At 41.4% G+C, this 20,477-nt stretch overlaps 1 protein-coding gene across 1 annotated transcript; it reads right to left on the bottom strand.

The window, feature by feature from the left end:
- Positions 1 to 1,084: 1,084 nt before the first annotated feature.
- On the bottom strand, positions 1,085 to 3,117 carry LOC109140047 (piggyBac transposable element-derived protein 4). Its single transcript, XM_019265663.2, has 2 exons — positions 2,549 to 3,117; positions 1,085 to 2,396 (listed from the first exon to the last, which is right to left on the bottom strand). The coding sequence occupies exons 1-2, from the start codon at positions 3,044 to 3,046 to the stop codon at positions 1,947 to 1,949; spliced, it is 948 nt and encodes a 315-aa protein (XP_019121208.2). The 5' UTR covers positions 3,047 to 3,117; the 3' UTR covers positions 1,085 to 1,946.
- Positions 3,118 to 20,477: the final 17,360 nt, after the last annotated feature.

Below are 20,477 nucleotides of genomic sequence, written 5' to 3'. Positions count from 1 at the left end.
AAGATTCTTTCACTGAAATACGGCAGAACGTTCAGTTCAGCTTTCTAACTAGTGAACTGAGTCATTGGTGAAGTGAGCTGAGGATTTAGTTGAACACTGCTAACCTGGGCAGTGTTGACTTTAACCCAGAGCAGTCATTGGATAAAAAAGACTTGAAAGAACTGTAACACACATACTAGCCAATTTGTTATAAATCCACAGCAGCCAATACACTGAGCAGCTGTAACAATATAACAACCACTGACACATAAAGTGAATAACGCTGATTATCTCATTATCATGTGAGTGGGAGATTTTAGGCAGCAAATTAACATTTTGTTCTTAAAGTTGATGTTTGAAGCAGAAAAAATGGACAAGCGTCTCTGATAAGCACCAAATTACCATGGCTAGATGACTGGGTCAGTGGCACCTCTCCAGCTACCAGTCCACCTTCCATATTTGGTCCATGCGGGACTTAAACTGGCCACCCTCCGGTTCCCAAGCCAAGTCCTAAGGATTAAGCTACTGCCGCCCTGTTCATGTTAATGAAACGTCAACAGTTAGCTATCTATTATGTCTAGGAAACCAACATTCAGTTTCCTCGACCCTGGTCACCAGGCAACTTTAAGATAGGCTGGCACCTGAACTCCTCCAGAAATCCAAATAGCAGCATTGCATGCCAAAGGAGAGCGTCTTCTCTAATATGATTCAGTGCTGTCACTGTCTGTGACTTCAAGGCCCGTGCATGACCTTGTGAAACCAAAAGATAGAAAATTAATCTGTGGAATGTGCTGGACAAACAAGTCCGATCCATGGAGGCCCCACCACGCACCACGTCTAGTGGATTTCATGCCTTGATGGGTCAGGGCTGTTTTGGTGGCAAAATTGGGGACCTACACAGTGTTAGACCGGTGGTGTTAGGTGTTCTGACTGATCAGTGTATGCAGCTGGTTAAAATTAAAAAAGATTTAATTATAAAATTAACTGTGTTAGAAGTTTCTACTGAAGCTCACAAAAGTGTCAAACCTATTGCCACATGGTACGTGAGATGATTAACCCTTGGAGGGCCTTAGCGTCGTTACTCCTTAATAGATCATAGGGCAAAATGTGGCTTCTTCCTAAAAACTGCTATAAAAATAATATATAATAATATTTTTTTCCACTTTAAACACGTCAGTCTTTTAGAACTACTTCAGCCTGAAATATACATATCAAATATTAATTATATTTTTTTGGTTTTTAACCCTTTAAATGCCAGTATGTTTACATAGCTATGCTGGTTTTTATGAAAAAAACAAAAAAACAAATAATTTCCATAAAATACATTTCAATGACTAATGGCTAACTATTATTATTAGGCCCTAAGATGGGTCAATGATTGGCAGCAACATTGATTTTGATGCATTGTTATTTTTTTTGCAGTGTCATATTTTTCAAAAACCATCCATTCGTGTTCCTATAGGACAAAACGTGGCTCCTTCCTAAAAACTGCTATAAAATGATATATAATAATATTTTTTTCCACTTTAAACACGTCAGTCTTTTAGAACTACTTCAGCCTGAAATATACATATCAAATATTAATTATATTTTTTTGGTTTTTAACCCTTTAAATGCCAGTATGTTTACATAACTCTGCTGTTTTTTTATGAAAAAAACAAAAAAACTAAAATAATTTCCAGAAAATACATTTCAATGACTAATGGCTAACTATTATTATTAGGCCCTAAGATGGGTCAATGATTGGCAGCAACATTGATTTTGATGCATTGTTATTTTTTTTGCAGTGGCAGATTAAAGTTATTGATATGACTAAGTATTTTTTCCCCCAATAAATGCTTTTTACTCTGTTGTGTTCTAAAAAAAACATTAAAAATACAAGATCAGTTTGAACCAGAAAAAACATTTATTTTCGATGAAATGAACATATGAACATATGAACATGAACTATGTAGGTGGTGTCCAGCTCAAGTAGAGCAGAGGCTGCATAAGATTAGGCTGTGGGCCTTGCATATGAACCTGCCACATTTGCAGCAGGTGCTGCCAACTTTTCTCTTCCGACAGCAATCGCACATTCTCCTGCACATCCTCCTGCAGGCGCCTCCTCCAGGCCCCTCCTCCAGGCCACTCCCGCAGGCCCCTCCTCTCTCAGCAGCAGCACTCCTTGCCCCTGCGACGAGTGCTGCAGCGGCTGAGGAGCGGGGAAGGCGCTCTCTCCTCTCTACGTGTGGAGTCACCAACGCGTCTCCCACCTCTTCGATGAAGAGCCTCCTCCTGTGGCCCTTCTGCTGCTTCCAGGATGGATTGATTGATGTCCACAGGACGAAGGCGTTGTAGAGTGAGACGTCGAGAAGGTTGTGAAAAAGGGCCAGTGGCCACCTATTCGTCCGTCTTCTACAGGAGTAGGTGCCAACAACCTAACAAAACAAACAAACAAACAAAAAAACACGAAAAACAATATGAATAAATAATCCAATTATTCTTTCTCATGATTATTTTTATATGAAAATGCTTAGACAAGAACATAAGAGTAAGAATGAATGAATGCGTGCGTAACTGATGCGCATACCTTATCAAGGTTGTCGACACCTCCTTTGCACCTGTTATAGTCCTGTATGACGGTGGGCTTTCTCTTGGTGTCGTCGCTGATTCCTGGATCGCGGTGTTTGGTGCTGAGGAGCAGCACATTCTTCCCCCGCCTGGGGACGTACGACACCAGAGTGTGCTCTTTAGTGAAGGCAAACATGGAGGAGAATACCTCCCTCGCCTTTGCCTGAAGCAGCTGGGGGGGGAGCTCAGGCTTGTTCCGTCGGATGGTGCCGACCAACGCCAGTTTCCTCCTCAGCAGCTCCTCTGACAGGCCGAAGGAGGTGAAAAAGTTATCGCATGTGACGGTGTTTCCCTGGAGCCCCTCCGTCATCTCCAGGACCACCCTCATCCCCTGGTTTGTTTCAGCAGGTCTCCCAGTTTCTTTGCCTGTGTATACCTGCAGCCTCCAGGCATAGGAGGTTTTCACATCGCATGTTGCCCAGATCTTGAGACCATATTTGGCCGGCTTTTTGGGCATATACTGTCTGAACCGGCATCTGCCTTTGAAAGGGACTAGTTGCTCATCAACGCAAATGTCTCTGTCCGGATTAAACAGTTCTGGCTGTACTGTTCTCTAGACTTTAATGAAAATTCCTCTCTCCCACCTCATATTTACTCTATTTCTATCTCCTCCTCCTCTATCCTGCTCTCTGATCAGTGGGTTGAGGTGAAGCCATTCGCTCTTATCAGCAAAGGCCAGTGTGTCATATAAGCGGGGGTCACGCACGCTTGCATGCACCCACACATACACAATAACTGAGAGGGAATGGAGAGAAAATGCAGTAAAGGGTGAGTGAAATACCCTGGGATCAAATCAGACCTGTGTGCTGCATTACAATGCTGTTCTAAAAAACCTGTGTGATCATTTTTAAAAGGGTTTGGAGCAGTGAATATTAGAATATACTGTATTTTATATGCACTTTGTTCATCCATATCCATCTATTTTCATGCACTTATTCAGAGGTCAGCAATGTCAAATTCCAGGCCAGCTGGGATGTATAGTTTCTCCATCATGTACTGATGTGACCAGAATACATCTTCAGAGTGGTGTGTATATGGGGTGCCATTTTAGTTAATATTCGATAATTAAATCCATAAATAAATTAACATTCCTATGAAATACTTCATTCATAATAAACTAAAGAAATGTGGAAATAAATACATAAATAAATACAAGTATAAATATACAGGGAGGAGTTCAGAGTATTGTTTTCCTTCAACTATAGTCACAAGAGTTTCCTAACACCTTAAGGCCCACATGTGACCTCATGTAACCTAAGGATAGAAAATTAGAACAGATAGAAAATAAAAACAGTTGCTGGGTAAGAAGCTGATGTAGTCTTCTTGTAACCTAGTACATTGAAAACGGTAAATCACATTAGATTGTAGAAATTATGACATGTAATGACAATTTCATTGACAATTTCATTCATTTCATACATTCATACTACCTGTGGTATCTCTAGCAGATATTCTCGGGCTCTGTGGCCATTGTGGCACAATTTCCATAAGAACACCTATAATAGGAAAGAAATTCAATAAGTGACTACATTGCGGGTGTACTTTATTTGAATATTTTATTATTAAGTACAACAGGTTAGAAAATGCAACAACTTTCAAGTGTATGCTTCAATATCTGATAAACATACTAGTTATGAGGTTCCAGCACAAAGACCTACACTGCATACTAAAAAAGTTATGTGGCTAATAGAGTTCAGACAGACGAATGACTACTGAGTGGCTGGTGATTCTGAGCACTGTCAGTAGCCAGTGTGTGTGTTTAAAAAGCAAAAATTTCCACCTGTGCTAGTGGAAAAACATGCTGGCTGAGCTTGTTAAGGGGAATAGCTTAGTAACGTTTACATTACTTGTATTTAAATACATATACGTATTTCTTCAATAGCATGTACATAAAAACGCTACATACACGCTAGCATTATTGGCCTAGTGCTAGCCATTAGCCTAGAGTTCAAACATATAAAACGATATAAAAACACATGACATAAACTTACCACTCAGAAATGTCCTGTTGTCCCCTCGGTTCTCTGACGTGTTCTGGGGCCTCTTCATTTTCAGGGTCTGACTCTGGCTCAAACATTCATACATACATACAGTACATGTTTACCGGCAGCCATGCCCAGTGCTTGTGCTCATCTGTTGTCATGGCAGCCTGATGCTGAACTCACATCAGCATGGTGGGCGGAAGAGAGGGCGGAATGAACAGCAGCTCATTTGCATTTAAAGGGACAAACAGGGCTGCTGTGCTTGATCCGTGAGGAATTTTGACCAAAGGATTTCACAGACATGTCATCAAGGTGTCTGGGACCTGTGTGAACTGGTGGAAAAGGGGTATAATTCTCCTTAAAAAAAAAAAGGTAGTATTAATAGAAATATTAAAACTAAATCTTTCTCACTGACTTAAGATTTTAACAGGACTCGTGAAAAAATGAGCTGAGAAATTTGATTGTTTTTGGCAAATGATATGCCTATTTTGCATTTGAAGCTTAAATTACATAATGTAGCATTGAGGAGTGAAACCAGATCGGACCACCAGAGAGGTGAGCAAACCGGCATCCCAGCAGCTTTCGGGGAAAACACAGTGGGAGGCACACTGGTCTTTACTTTGTTATTTTTAACAGTTTTTGTTTCCATATGCATTTGTTCTGCTTTTGCTTACAGTTTCAGAAAAAAAATGACACTTTTGTTACACATGGAAACATTTTTATGGCACTGTACAAGCACCAACACCTGATTTGGTCAGTTTCTCCCGTTGTCTGCCTTCATCTCTTCAGAGTTGTCGTGGAGAGTCAGTGAACTGCACTCTTCAGGTCTGTCAGGACACTTTCACCTGGGCTCTGTTCTGGGTCTTAGTTTCATCCACTTAGTGACATTCAGAGACTCGTCACAGCACTGAAAGGATGTATTTCTATTTTCTGCAAGAAACCACTGTGAGGCGGCTGATGTCACGCTCTGTGTCCAAGCCTCTCTACAGACTGTTGGCTTCAACCACGCTCTTTGGCACGTGGCAATGACTTTTGTTTCTTTCGTTACCATGAAGAAGCTAAAATGAGAATTTCCTCTGGTCAGGTTTTAGGTTTTTTAACACATTTCCTAAACAACAAACCTGACTCTGGGCTCCTTGTGTTTCTCTCTCTGTGCCTTTTCCATGTAGTCTAAATATTTTCATCATTTTTTTAATGTATTAAACTCCACGGTGCATTTTATTCAATTTGTGATAATTCTCTGGTGTGTCCACCGCAAACACCACATAGAAAAACAGAGCCACATGTGGTGTGTGACTAAAATTATTACCAAGTAGAGGAGGGAATAAATTGTGTAAGTTACACCCACACACACACACACACACACACACACACACACACACACACATCATTCCCACCGCACTGTCCAGGAGGTCTATCCATCTTCTCCATATATTGCGCTCACCTGACAATCCTCAGCTGATAAGGAAGCTGTTTTTCCCAGATATAAGTACTCATACATCTCATCAGTCAGGGCCGTGTGTGGGAGAGAGACAGAGCAGAGGAAGATATTTAGACCCGGCATGAGTGAGAGGAGGCTGTGGTTCTGTAAAACTAGGTGTCCACATGGTTACCTGAAGAAATGATGGAAAAATGTGGGAAAAGCATCTCTGTAAAACACAGGTAATAACTCTAACTTGTTGCTGGATAAGATAATACATGAATTACACTGTAATTGTATCATAACTACAGTTGGCACACATCCTTAAATTCATCACAGCATCTGTTTTTCATATACAATGAAAGATGATAAAATACCAGCACGCTGCTTGTTTCGTCCTCAGATACTCTACTTTAATTCACAATAGACATGACATGACACAAGCCATAATGTGTGTGTTCAGAAACATCTAAGAGGAATATATATACTGCATGTTATATTGGCTGTGTGTAAATATGTTCAGTTGCTCTATTAGAATAGCCTGTTGGCTGCCTGCTAACACACGAACAGTAATGTGTGAATGTAAATAATCAGTGAATGATGATGTCATGGTGGACTTAAGTGCATATGTGTAATTCTGTGTTAGGATACATATGATATCATACATGGAGTGCATTGTAATGACAGTGGTCTAATGCCACATATCCATATTAGGGTCATGGAGAGAACATGTAAACAGAAAGGCCCCAAGTTTGTTCGAGTTTGGTTTCAAACCGAGAACCCTCTTACAACATGCTGCTGCAATGAGGTTGACTCTTACTATTTAATGGCAGAATGGCGGCTGTGAAAAAAGGTCTATTAGCTACTTATCATCTCAGCACTAGCCCTGTTTAACTATTTCTGTCAGCATGGTTGTGTGCTAATGTTTTTTGGTGGTTCTTGTTTATTGTAGGATCACACACACACCTGTTGTGATTAATAAATATCAATAAAGATAACATCCTACCATCCCTGCAGTGCCAGTGCACCATAGTGGTTACCATAGACTGTATAAAAACGGAAGTAGTCTCTTGGCAGTCCTGCCTCTACCGCCTCCCAGCTAATCCAAAAATGGTCAAAGAGGTGGAGCGTGGGTGGAGCTGAGGTGGGCTGAATGAAGCCTGTTTGCTCAAACAAACCACCTGTTAATGGCACCCACCCTCACTACAGTTGTCAGGAATGGGAAAATTAGCTATAAAGAGCAAAACCAGGCTGTAAACATGTTTATTTCTGCTGTGAAGTTGGACATTTTAACATGGGGACTTATGGAGTCTGACTGACTCATCCTATAGCCAGCCTCAAGTGGACGTTTGAGGAACTGTTTTTGACACTTCACAGTGCCGCTTGGTGGTTACATAGTCCAAACCAGCTACAGTTACAGTCCAAGCTATCAGTCATCAGTATGCCTGATATGAGCACTCTGTTCCATTGGTTTGGTTGCATCTAAAATCGAATCTAGTAAGCATTGCAAACTTAACTCACTGGTTAATACACTAATCCAATATTTTATGCAGATTCTCAAGGTAAAGCCAATGGACTTTACCTTAAGAATCTGTATTAAGTATTGGATTAGTGTATTAACCAACCATCTTCAATAATTAGACACATCCAGATAACAATTCCTTCATGACAAATGCTTTTCCCTCTCACTCTCTGTCTGTTCCTCTTCACCAATGAGGAAGTAGATAGTGTGTTTGAATGCATGACATTTATGTGACATAACATCAAATTTATCTGGTGTCATTTTCTTCAAATAAATACGTATTTTATTTCAATATATTATATTTGGACCAATACATTGCTCCAAGTGTTCCCCATAATTTTAAATTGTCACACATCAAAGGGGAGAAATACACTGGATTATGTTTCCTGTAATTTATGTATTTTCTTTTTGTTTCCTCACCTCATCTGACCGAGGGTGCATTATATGAATTGAAATGTCTTTAAACAAAGCAGACTCCAATCAGTTTGCAGGTCATGCACTGGAAGACGGAGGAAAGAGGAGACAAGGAGGAAAGGAATTGGAAAGAACCTTAGGTCAGTCCACTGGATGAGCTGTGGCCTCGGGCATGTGCACTTCAAAACGATTACCATCAAAATGTTAAACTAAGGGCATTGCATGGTGCTGTGCCTATGGTCCAGTATTAATAGGTGGACATGGCAGAATCCACACACCAACAGAACCCTGTCAAAATTGATTTTTTTCCCCACATTGCTTTATTTTTTCAGTTATACTTTCATGTTGATGTTAATCTTGATACAAATGTATACATTTATACAAATACAAAAAATATACAATACTATATCTCTGCATTTAATTTTAGTTGAGCTTGTTTTGACTTCTCACCATCAGCACCATCTACCATGTTTAAAAGTTAGTGTGGGGTCAAATCTGTCTTATAATAACTGAACAGCCCTCAGTAGTCTGAGTTAACCAAATCTCAGAGAGTATCTTTCAAAGTTCCTTTTTAGTACAGAATTTCCCAATTTCCTCCCCCTCTACTGCAGCTTAGCACACGGTTTGTTTGAAACAGAGAGGGAATTTTGTACTAAAAATATTGTAACTTTGGAATAAATCCACTTGATTTGCATTAATTAGACGCTGAAGCCTCATATTAGACTTGGCTGAACTGAGGAATACATTATTGCGCAGAATGAGGACTGTAGATTGTCCCTCAGCTCTAACATTTTAATCACTTAAGGAAATGATTCATTGAGGCTGTATGGACACAAGGGGTGATAAGAAGTAACAAAAGCTGTGACAATGACACGTGAACACAGAAAACGTGGAAATCTGTGAAGCTTCAATCTCAATGAAAATCACAAAAATTCTCTGAATTTGTCCTCAATATGGCCCTGAGTTAAGATGCAGTGGAAATTATCCAGATAAAATGATGGAAGCCAAATAAAGTTATGGCTTCACTACAAAGTCCAAACAGTCTTTTAGTGCCTTTGTGAAGTAGAGCCATCCATCAGGCCTTTTGCCAAATGAGACCTGGTGCTTCTACATGCAAAATGCAATGAAGAGGCTGGCAGAGGCAGCCAGTATTACTCTTGTTTTCAATGGCAATTATGCTAATGTGTAAAAGTATAGTAAAAATGAATGTGACAGTCCCTCAATGATGTTAAAATGCTCCACAGAGCACAGTTAAACTAGTATGCTGCAGGACAAAGAGGAAATAGGGTCTATACACCTGAAAAGGACATCATTTCTGAATTACAAATAGGCCAACTGAGGGAGAGAGAGCCTGAAAGAGAGAATCAAAGAGAAAGAATCCAAACAGAAGAAGAAAGGGAGAGAGCTAAAGAGTGACGGCCTCTCTAGCCTTGGGCAGCCTGCTACTGTAAAAGCTGTGATTTATTCTGCCATCATCTCAGTAGATATATGATCTGAGTCTCAGCCTAGCCTGTCACACCACATACATATTGAGTGGCCCACAAGAATAGGGAGGGCTTGATTTATTATACAGCTATTTATTACACTGGGTGGGCATGGCAGAGAGAGAAACACACGAAAACAGCTTGAGATTAAATTTCCAAGCCGATCTATTACATCTGATGATAACAATAACAGGCAAAATAAATCAGAGCTAATCTGTGTCTCCTCACCACGGAGCTTCGACGTCTTCTTCAACCATACAGAACAAATACAGATTCATTAGTGCAAACGTTACATTCGCAAAAGGGGGGAAATGAATGTCGACGTCCAGACAGGAGGCTCGTGTTCTGTGTAAAGTTTTTGGGAGAAAACAAACAAACAAACAAAAATTACCAACACAAAATAAGAGCAACACATTCTGTTATTATTGTCTGTTATTATTATCTGTAATTTATTTATTTTGCTCATGCAAGTGTGACTTAAGACAATATAAGCCCTATTCACATGGGGCTACTAGACCTTTTGTGATTTAGAAATTACCCCCATGTCCAAGACAAATTCACACAGGATGAATAAAGTCTGTGTTTTACTCTAATATACTGACACTGGACCAAGCAGCAATCACAGTGGCTGTGAATTGAAGCCAACACTGTGTACAAAACTACTGCTCGTCCTTAAATGTCCACTTGAGGCTGGCTCCAGAAGTGAGTCAGTCTCCATAAGTCCCCATGTCCAAATGTCCAACTTCACAGCAGAAATAAACATGTTTACAGCCTGGTACAAAAAACAGTTTTGGTCTCTGTAGCTAATTTCCCCGTTCATGACAACTGTACTGAGGGAGAATTTATATACAACTCACCTGTTCACATTATAGGCTAAAAGTTGATGGGTGGGTCCTCTAGATGGCTAGTTTGAGCAACCAGGCTTCATTCCTACCTCAGCTCCACCTCTATGCTGGGATAGGACTGTGGACCATGTAGGACTGCCAAGATGGTGACGGCCAGTGCCACAACACTGAGCCTTGCAACGGCTCTTTAGAAACCTGTGGGTGATGTCACAGAGACTACGTCCATGTTTTATACAGTCTGGGCCTTAAATATGCATATGCACACTTAATTGCTGTGCGCAGTGAAGAATATTATTAAAAGAAATGAGATCAAATGATACAGAACCTCCCAATGTATGAGAAAATGTTCCTCTTCTTTACCGCATGCTGGCATGGAACTCTCCAGCTACCTTTCAAAGATCGTTAACACCCTTTTGGCCAGTGTAAATACCTAAAATGTACACAATCAGATCATCTGAATACGCAACACCACGTGGGAGGAGAACTTTGAAGTCTTCACTTGACTTGCCCAAGCATCTCTTATCTTATCTCTTATGTTGAACTTGACTATATGTGAATTTGAAAAAGCCATGTCACCTACTTAAGGAGCAACCCGTTCTCATTCCCAACACGTAAAATACCGACGCTTTGTCACGCCCCTTGACGTCTGATACCGACGCAAAAGGTACCCTTCCGCGTCTGTATGAAACGCTCTGGGTTGTCCATTGACTCCAGTATAATCCGTTTGCGCTGGTAAGAGACGCTCAGAGCAGAGCTCCAGCCGTCCATTCACTCCAATAATAACAAAAAATAACCCGACCCACAGCGATACATGACGCTGCAAGCTACAATCGATTGGACAACCGAGGACCCTCTGCCCGGAACTGTTTTTCTCACTATGTCAAGGATTTCTTTTATTGATATCATCAACCTTTCTCAGCACAAACACGCCAAAGTGTCACTGATAATTCAACAATAAGATAGCTTTCATGTTGGTGGCCCTCAGTATGTTTTTTTTTCTCCTTCTAGCCTGAGAAATAAACTTTTATTCTATCTATGTTTTGGATAGGGAAAGGCCTACACTACCCAGAATGCTCGTCCACTGACGATTTGCGAGCTACAATCTGATTGGACAACCGAGGACCCTCTGCCCGGAAGTGTTTTTCTCTCGCGTTTGTTAAAGATTTATTTTAATAATATCATCAACGTTTCTCAGCACAAACACTGTGTGTGTCACCATTCATATTATGGCTGTAAAATAAAAAGTTAATTACACTTCTCTGTTATGTGCTTTTGTTTAATAATGTCTGTTTTTTAGAAGAGCTTGTTATCAACAGACCTTTTAGAAGGAAACTGAAATTTCCTGTTGGCAGTTTCGCTGGAGCTGTTTACTGTTATATATTCATATACAGTAACAATTTTATTCATGGAAGCTTTCTTGGCTGCTCAAAGGATCACAAAAGCACCATGCAGCACACTCACCCATGTGAGCTTTTGTTCAGTGTTTTGGTCGAAGACATCATCAAAGTCGACATTGACATATTTGATAGGTGGTGTGTTTTTTATCTATAAATCAGCCGTCACACTGGTAAAATTGACAGTCACAGAACATATCTGAGCACACCCTCAAGCTGACCCCAAAGGTCAAGGCCATATCCCCTGATAACTCATCAACGCTTTTTGAGATAGGGGCCTAACTGCACCTGCGCATTGGGACAGCATGGTCGACCACGGTGTCGATTTTCAGACCCGTGCCGCCCTTCGGGAGGGTCAGAGGTCCGCGTTCTGTACTTAACGAGGCCTAGTAGTTCAGGCTTAAAAACACCTGTTTGGTTTGTGAATAACTCATCACGCTTTGAGACAGGAGGCTGAAATCTGAGTATGTGTATCAGGGCAACGCAGGGTCTGATCAGGGGCCCTATTTTCACCCCCGTACCCCTTTGGAAGGTCAGAGTCACCCGTTCTTTTGGAATAAATTGACAATGGCTTTGGAGGTAGGAGGCTGAAATTTGACTATGTCGTACGCCGTGGAGCCTTCTGCTGGGATTTTTTTGGTCCCGTCACAATCCCATCACTGTAGAGCTAGTTAGCTTTCTAGAAGGTCTACAGAGTTGGGATTGGGAGCCTGACCCAGACCTCCATTTAGAAGCACAGTGAGTTTCATGCAGTTCGGTGTATTTTTTTGTGGCAGCAGCGAGGGCGCAGATTCGTGTAACGGCGTCCTTTCTCGGCCCCGCCCATCGAAAAGTACTGGGCCCGACGTGGACCGGACCAACATCTATCCCGCTCGTCTCATGCCCCTGAACAACATACTAAAATTTCAGACCCGTGCGACTTGTAGAAACACATGTCCTCCAAAACCTCCACGCAGGTCAGAGGGTATAAGACTGCATGACTCTGACAGGACCCCCAATGCCAGGAATCCAGACGGGGCAAAAAAAATTCTACTGGACTTGTGGTTTTTTTTTCACCGGTTCATTATTCAGGGCCCCTGGGGGGATCCTCTGTTCCAAATCTCTGGGCCCCTGGGGTCAAGGCTGCTTCGCGGGCGGCCAAAAAGACATGTTTTTTTTTAATGAGTCCCCCAAACTCTGACCCTCTTCTTTTCCGGTCACTAGTCTCCGATTAACTCATAAAAGCTTTGAGGTAGGGGCTGAAATTTAGGTATGGCGAATCAGGACGTGGGCCACAAATCACTGTGGCGAGTTTCGTACCCGTGGCCCCTTGGGAAGGTCAGAGGGTCAGCCGTTCTGTACTCAATGAGACCTACTACCTACCTTTTTGGGGGATTAACTTATCAATGCTTTAAGGCAAGGGGTCTGAAATTTGAGTTATAGATCATATATATCAATAGACTTCCAACTGAATATTTTACTACCCTACTTATACTGTGTTACTTACACAGCCAAATAATTAATTGTCCTATTTTGATTCTATTATTTTTTTTCCGTGTGTGTGTGTATGTGTGTAATGAGAAGTAGACCCACAATGTGAGATGTTGAGAGCTGTGAACACATTACGTGAGATATTATTGATCTATTGGATTCATAGATGTTTTATACTGACTTAAGACCAGTTATAGAGTGAAACAGAGCTGACAACTGACTGAAAGTGTATTCATTATTTTATTCTGAACTTTTATGATGAACTTTAACTTTATTCTATTGTGAATTTCAACATGTTGAACTTTTGAACTGGGAACTTGTGGTGCAACTCTGCAACCTGTGGTGGGCTTGTTTTACAGATAAGCTTGCGCAGGTTCCCATGTTCATCCACACTTTTGCCACTGTCAGGAAAAGAAAACAACAATAACAACAACACACACACACACACACACAATATAGGTTTAAAAGGATAAGTTAGGTTGTGACTTATAAGAAGGTCTAGGTTGAAATATATCTCTCTATATCATGTCATCTTTATACAATTTCATTTTAATCCAAATTAGTCAAATCAAAATCAAATACTACTACTAGGCCTCGTTAAGTACAGAACGGCTGACCTCTGACCCTCCAAGAAGGGCGCACGGGTCTGAAACTCGACACCCGGTCGACCATGCTGTCCCAATGCGCAGGTGGCAGATTTCAGGCCCCTATCTCAAAGCGTGATGAGTTATCAGGGGTATGGCCTTGACCTTGGGGTCAGCTTGGAGTGGCTCAGATAGTTTGCTGTGACTGTCAATTTACCAGTGTGACGCATGATTTTTAATAAAACACACCCTATCAAATATGTCAATCCGACTGATGATTTCTTCGACAAACACTGAACAAAGCTCACATGGGAGTGTGCTGCATGGTGCTTTTGTGATCCTTTGAGCAGCCCCAGAAAGCTTTCCATGAATAAAATGTTACTGTATATGAATATATACACAGTACAGCCCAGCGTAAACTGCACACAGGAAATTTCATTTGTCCTTCCTCAAAAGGTCTGTTGATAACAAGCTCTGTCAAAAACAGACATTATAAAAAGCACAATTAAACAGAGAAAGTGATTCCTTTTTTATTTTATCAGTCATAATATGAATGGTGACACACACAGTGTTTGTGCTGAGAAACGTTGAGGATTATTATTAAAAGAAATCTTTAACATTAGTTAGAAAAAACTTCCAGGCAGAGGGTCCTCGGTTTGTCCAATCCAGATTGTAGCTCGCAATCGTCAGTGGTGTCGAGCATTCTGGGTAGTGTAGGCCTTTCCGCTATCCAAAACATAGGAATAAAAGTTTATTTCTCAGGCTAGAAGGAGAAAAAAAACATACTGAGGGCCACAACATGAAGCTATCTTATTGTTGAATTATCAGTGACACTTTGGCGTGTTTGTGCTGAGAAAGGTTGATGATATCAATAAAAGAAATCCTTGACATAGTGAGAAAAACAGTTCCGGGCAGAGGGTCCTCGGTTGTCCAATCAGATTGTAGCTTGCAGCGTCATGTATCGCTGTGGTCGGGTTATTATTGGAGTGAATGGACGGCTGGAGCTCTGCTCTGAGCGTCTCTTACCAGCGCAAACGGATTATACTGGAGTCAATGGACAACCCAGAGCGTTTCATACAGACGCGGAAGGGTACCTTTTGCGTCGGTATCAGACGCCAAGGGGCGTGACAAAGCGTCGGTATTTTACGCGTTGGGAATGAGAACGGGTTGTAAGGAGGCAGGTGAGAGGCCTTCAGGTTAGGGTTAGACTGGTTACTACAGGAGTTTCTGTCATGATTTCTCCCCTTTTGTCCATCCCTTAACCAGTCTGCTCAGTCCAAGCGTAGACCTTTTGTGGATACATGCCAACATACCTTTGGCAGTGTAAAGTCATTTTTAAGCCATGTCCCTCTGCTTGCCACTTCTTGATGCCAGTGCTGTGGGAGTCACATTGCGGGAATATGTTGATGAGGTCGACCATCCAATGTGTAATTTTCAACACTAAGATCACCAGGTCAGTTACTCCACCACTGAAAAATAATCCCCTGCTTTGCTGTTGGCACTCCAACATTGGGAACTATGTGTTGGCTGCAGTCCTTTTCCTGTTGTAACAGATCACAACCCTTTCATCTTTTCGTCACACATGTACAATTATCACCAGCATCTCAGGCGGTGCATTCTGATCATGCAAGTTTACAACTTTAAAATCTGTCACAAGAAAGATTCAGAAAATGTGATGGCAGATGCCCTGTTAAGGTTGGAGTATGAAGTGAGAAATGAAATGTGAGTTGGCGGGTTACAAAACATTGGGTTGTGTCTAAACAGGGAGGAATATTTCTGATGCTCCTTCTATGTATAACTTTACTCCTTGTGTCAATGTGTATTCTAAGCTACGTGTGTGGTTCCCCTGTTTTTGATTGGCTCCAGCTGGAGAGGTGTGGCCATCATTGCCTTCCAGCCAAGCGGTCCAGCCCTCCAATCCACAGCATGCAATGTGGGGCACTAAGTCAGTAAAGTTTGGCCAGCCTGACAGTCATGGGTCTCTTATCAGACATGCCTCTCAGTGATGATTGAATGATTGTTATTTATTGCATTAACTTGTTAAATGAGGGACTTTTTATCTACCTGGGGACTGGGCCAGGTGTATTTAAAATACTTTTTATTATACAACCACAGAACTTCTTTGTTTATTGGGTTTAGAGGTGCTGTTTTCCTGTTTTTTTTTTCAGATTTTTCCTTTGATTATATTTATTTCTTTAGTTTGAGCAGCATCCATTCACCCTTACTCCTGCGTAGTCGTCCACATTTTACATTATTAATCTCAATGTCTGGCAAAAAAAAACTTTATTTTACCGAATACATCTGCATTTATGTTTCCCTAAAGGAGCTGGGTCACAGTCATCCACCGCTTCATATTCAAATCTTTGAATAAAGGCATGACTGTTGTGCGAATGCATCATAAATGACAGTGTTCTAAAGTTAAGTCTTTGAAGAGAAGAAATTATTCAAATCAGGTTAATAAAATGACAATTGTGCTCTGAATATGATTCAAATTTGAGCAGAGTGCAGGAAAAAAGTCACACTCAGACCCAAAATGACATTATGAATGAAAAACAAAGAGGATGCCTCCAATTTTAGACTCATTCCCAGTTAATCACAATTCAAAGTTGTGACATCTCGCACTTCCAACCCTTCGCTCAGATAAATGAGGACAACTCTTGTATATATATATTTTTTTCCTTTTTTGAAGCGCCACCTTAAATTAACTGAACATCCATGCTGAAAGCTTAATTATCTGCTCAGTGAAATGTGAAATGTGCCACGTCACACATCTTCAAACCATGTCGAGTCTCTGGCTTTCAGCATTTCCCCCCTCACCTGCAAAACTCCAAATTTCACATTTAAATAAATAGCTTCTTTTCTTCCTGTCACGATTGTGTGTGCGACTTATCTCCGATGTGCAGCTGTGAAGAGAGCAGGTATATTTTTATTCCTCATATCTCCGAGAGAAGGATACAGCAGGTGAAGTCTTGACTGTGGCACATGGTTTGCAGAGCATGTAGGTTGTTGTTAACGACAGCATTTCACAAGCAGGTAGCACGAGCTGGCCAGTGCTGCTGGATATGTCTGGATATATCTGAGCTGAGACACTGTCTGTCTGCCGGTCTTCCTTGGTCCATCACCCACACACAGGTCACTCCACTTTGGGAACAACATTTATCATTTGTCTTTGCTTTTCTTTTCCATTTAAGAGCTTTATCAGCCCATCGTCACGCCTCGCTGGTGCTGTGGCAAGGCTGTGTGACACTAGGTAGTCAGTGTTCCTGCTGTTACTAAGACCATTGAAGCATTGCACAATCATCACATGCTACTTGGCAGCAAGTAACAGCCCTTTAATGCATGCCCTCCTACTTTTTCTTACAAATTTAGTTGTTACCAATTCGCACAGTGCACCACAGTCCCTGCTGCTGATAATCCCCACTGTTTTCCTGGCAGGGGTGCAGGCTGACATGTACCTCCTCTGATATAAATGAGCTGTCTCTCAAGTCAGAGGTCGTCTTCTAAGAAAGAAGGGTGGGAATCTGTCAGTAGACAGTAAAAGCTGAACTGGAAATTTCCACCTTGATGAAGTAATCTATATCCTCCAGAACAGTAAAAGAAAAACCTGGTAGATGTGGCCTCCATCCATCCATTCAACCATCAACACATCCATTTCTTTCCACTCATCTGGGGTCAGGTGACAGTGGCAGCAGGTTTAGCACAGCGTCCCCAGGGGCATTCGCAAGGGCTATATAGTTTGGGATCTGCTCCAGGATCTCCTGCCAGTTGTAGATGCCTGGAAGACCTCCAAAGGTAGACATCCAGATCAAACGCCCCAACCACCTCAGCTAGCTCCCGTCGTCACGAAGGAGCAGTGGCTTTACTCTGTGCATCCTCCCTCCTTATCTCTAAGGCTGAACCCAGACACCCTACACAGGAAACACATTTCTGCTGCTTGTATCTGTGATGTAATTCTTTCGCACTACCCAAAGCTCATGACCATAAGTAAGGGCTGGAACGTAAACAGACTGAAAAATGGCCTTCTGGCTCATCTCCCTCTTTCTCGGAACAGTCAGGTACAATGTCTGCATTACTGCTGATGCTGCACCACACATCCGTCCAGCAAGGATATAGCTATTTGGCCTCACAAACCCACCCCTAGCTGTAGCTTCTTAGTCTTATTGAAATTGAAGCTGCTGTTGCTATCTCTCAGGAGGTCAAAAGGCACAGCACTACCCTGCCCAGTCACAGGAAGTGATTCCCTTTCCATTTACATGCATGATTTATTGATGTTGCTTAGTCATTTGCCTCTCTTTGCCCACCTTTTCTCTTCTACACTTCAGAAGTAGTTCACTTTGTATTACAACAATCGACATACGAATGCCACAGTCGCAGGTCCGAACAAACAAAAAGTCATTTTTGATAATGGCAGGTTTGCACATCTCTTAGCTAGTAAAACTGAAAGCACTCATTTGTGGTTAAATTAGTACATATGCAACGTCTGATTACACTTTAAATAATAATAATACACTTTAAATTTAAAGTTCAGTGCAGTCGCATTTTGGTTAGGTTTAGGGTTTAAGTTTAGGAAAACATTCAGTTTCACTTTGTCCTTTTAAAATGCCCACTTTACCCACAGGTGGTCCAGCAACAATTTGAGTCCACCATCCAGAGGTAAGTGGCACTCAACAGACCAAAAAAGAGAAGGAACAAGATTAGAGCTGACTCACCGCCCTCAATGAAGAAGTGGAGAGGAAAAAATAAAACCTAAAGCAACTGGGCAACATTACAGGTGTTGCAGCTCAGGACAGATTTGTGTAATTGTGACTGATGGTCACCTCTTTCCATACACCTGGTGAATCAACGTGATCACATGAAAGTTCCTAAACTGCAAGTGCAACATCAATCGATTGGTGCACAGTGGATTTCTGGACGCCACGGCACACTACCTCCTTTGGAATGAGAAATGCTTGTAATCTCCTACTTCCAAAGCCAGGTAGTGCCTCTTCACACATCCTCACCTGATTGTGAGCGCTTGACATGTTCTACTTTTCCAAACGCGTAAAAAAAAAAGGTTTTACTTTTTCCCAAATATTGTGACTTTGGTGAATTGCAGAGGTCGCCTTCTCAGAAAGAAGGGAAAAAGCTGAACCTGAAATTCCTGCCTGGATAAAATAATGTATCATTTAAATATAATTTAAAGGGAAATCCATCTATCCATTTCCTTCTGCTTATCAAAGGTCTGGTCATCATGTTTAGCAGGGTGTTCCAGAGGTCCCTCTCCCCAGAAACACATTCCAACTCCTCCTGAGGCGTTCCCAGGCCAGAATGGCTATAAAACCCCTCCAGCAAGTTCTGGGTCTGCCCCGAGGTCTTCTGCAAAGGAAGGTGCCCAGGAAGCTGTCTGAACATATAATGGCTTTGGTCAGTTACCTTAAAGCAAAGCATGTATCATGTCAACATAAACAGCCATCTTAATCATTCAATATGTGACTGTAACTGTGTGAAGCAACCCCTGTACTTCTTTTCCTGAAGGCTTCTATATGTAACATATATCTTCTGTCATTACGTCTTTGTTTCAGGTGCGGCAGCCCATCTCTGCTATAATACATTATCTTGATCCCTCTAGTCCTGCCTCTACTCTGTCCTCCAAGTATCACTTCATCTCCTTCATCAGTTGAATTGAAAGTGAATTGAATCCATCACTGCTGAGTTCCTTTTTTTCCACTTTTACTCTTCTTTCCATTCATAAACCACCATTCCTCTCATTCTCTTTGTTGCTCATCTCACATCCATCCCAGCTCCTCCTCCTCCTCCTCCTCCTCCTCCTCCAGTCTTGCACCAGAACTCTCAGTAAAAGCATGTTGCATCTCATTCTTGGTGCCAAAGTTTCTTCTAGTTGAATAACAGTGCCTGTCTTGACTTTATAAATTAAGCTCAATTAACACTTGCAACACACTGCATCAAACAGCTGAGGCAGTATTTATAGCAGGCTATTGTAGGATTCTTACAGATGTTTGTTAATCTGTTGGTAAGGGTTTGGATGCAATCCATCTGTTATCTTGCGGCTTTCAGTTCATTTTATTTTCAGATCATCGTGTAAATAATCCAGTTAATTTCTGTTTCTGTCCGTTCTCTCTTTGTGTGTCACACACTGTGTAATTGTTCTTTTTGTACACTTGTGTACGGTTATAGATACAGACCAGACGATAACCTCTGTGGCTGTGAAGTGGAGAATTAACAGTGTCACCTGTGTGACGGGTGGATACAGTCACAGGTGGCTATTTTGATCAACCAGGTTTCTGCTAGACCTCTTTGTCCATTTTTGGATTAACTAGGAGACGGCGACAGCGAGACTACCAAGGTGGCAGCGGCCATCACCACCACCACACTGAGCTTTACAATGGCTCTTCACAAACAGAGACTATGTCCATGTTTTATACAGTCTGTGTTACAGACTTTTCTCCACCTCTCTACACTCAAATTTGTCAAAAAAAGAGACAAGATACACAATAAAAGTTAAAAAATGAATTTAATTTGACAGCAGTTTTATTTTCAAAAATGTCTTTCTGTAATGCGAATTTAAAGTGTGTTGTCTACATGCTAAGAATGTGTTGTTAAGTTAATGAAGATGTTTCCTGTTTTTTGTCTAATTTTCAATTGACTTGAGCTCTCAGAGATCCTCTGTTTGCACATTCATTCGATCTACTAAACTGAACACATGCATCTGTAATGGTGATTGGGTCAGTCATTAATGAATTGTTTATGTCTGTGATACTCTGCGTGCTTTTGTC

Source organism: Larimichthys crocea, chromosome XVIII, assembly GCF_000972845.2.
Source record: "Larimichthys crocea isolate SSNF chromosome XVIII, L_crocea_2.0, whole genome shotgun sequence".
Lineage (NCBI taxonomy): Eukaryota > Metazoa > Chordata > Actinopteri > Sciaenidae > Larimichthys > Larimichthys crocea.
The sequence above is the reverse complement of the archived record's forward strand: the minus strand, read 5'-3'. Positions and strand labels throughout refer to the sequence as shown.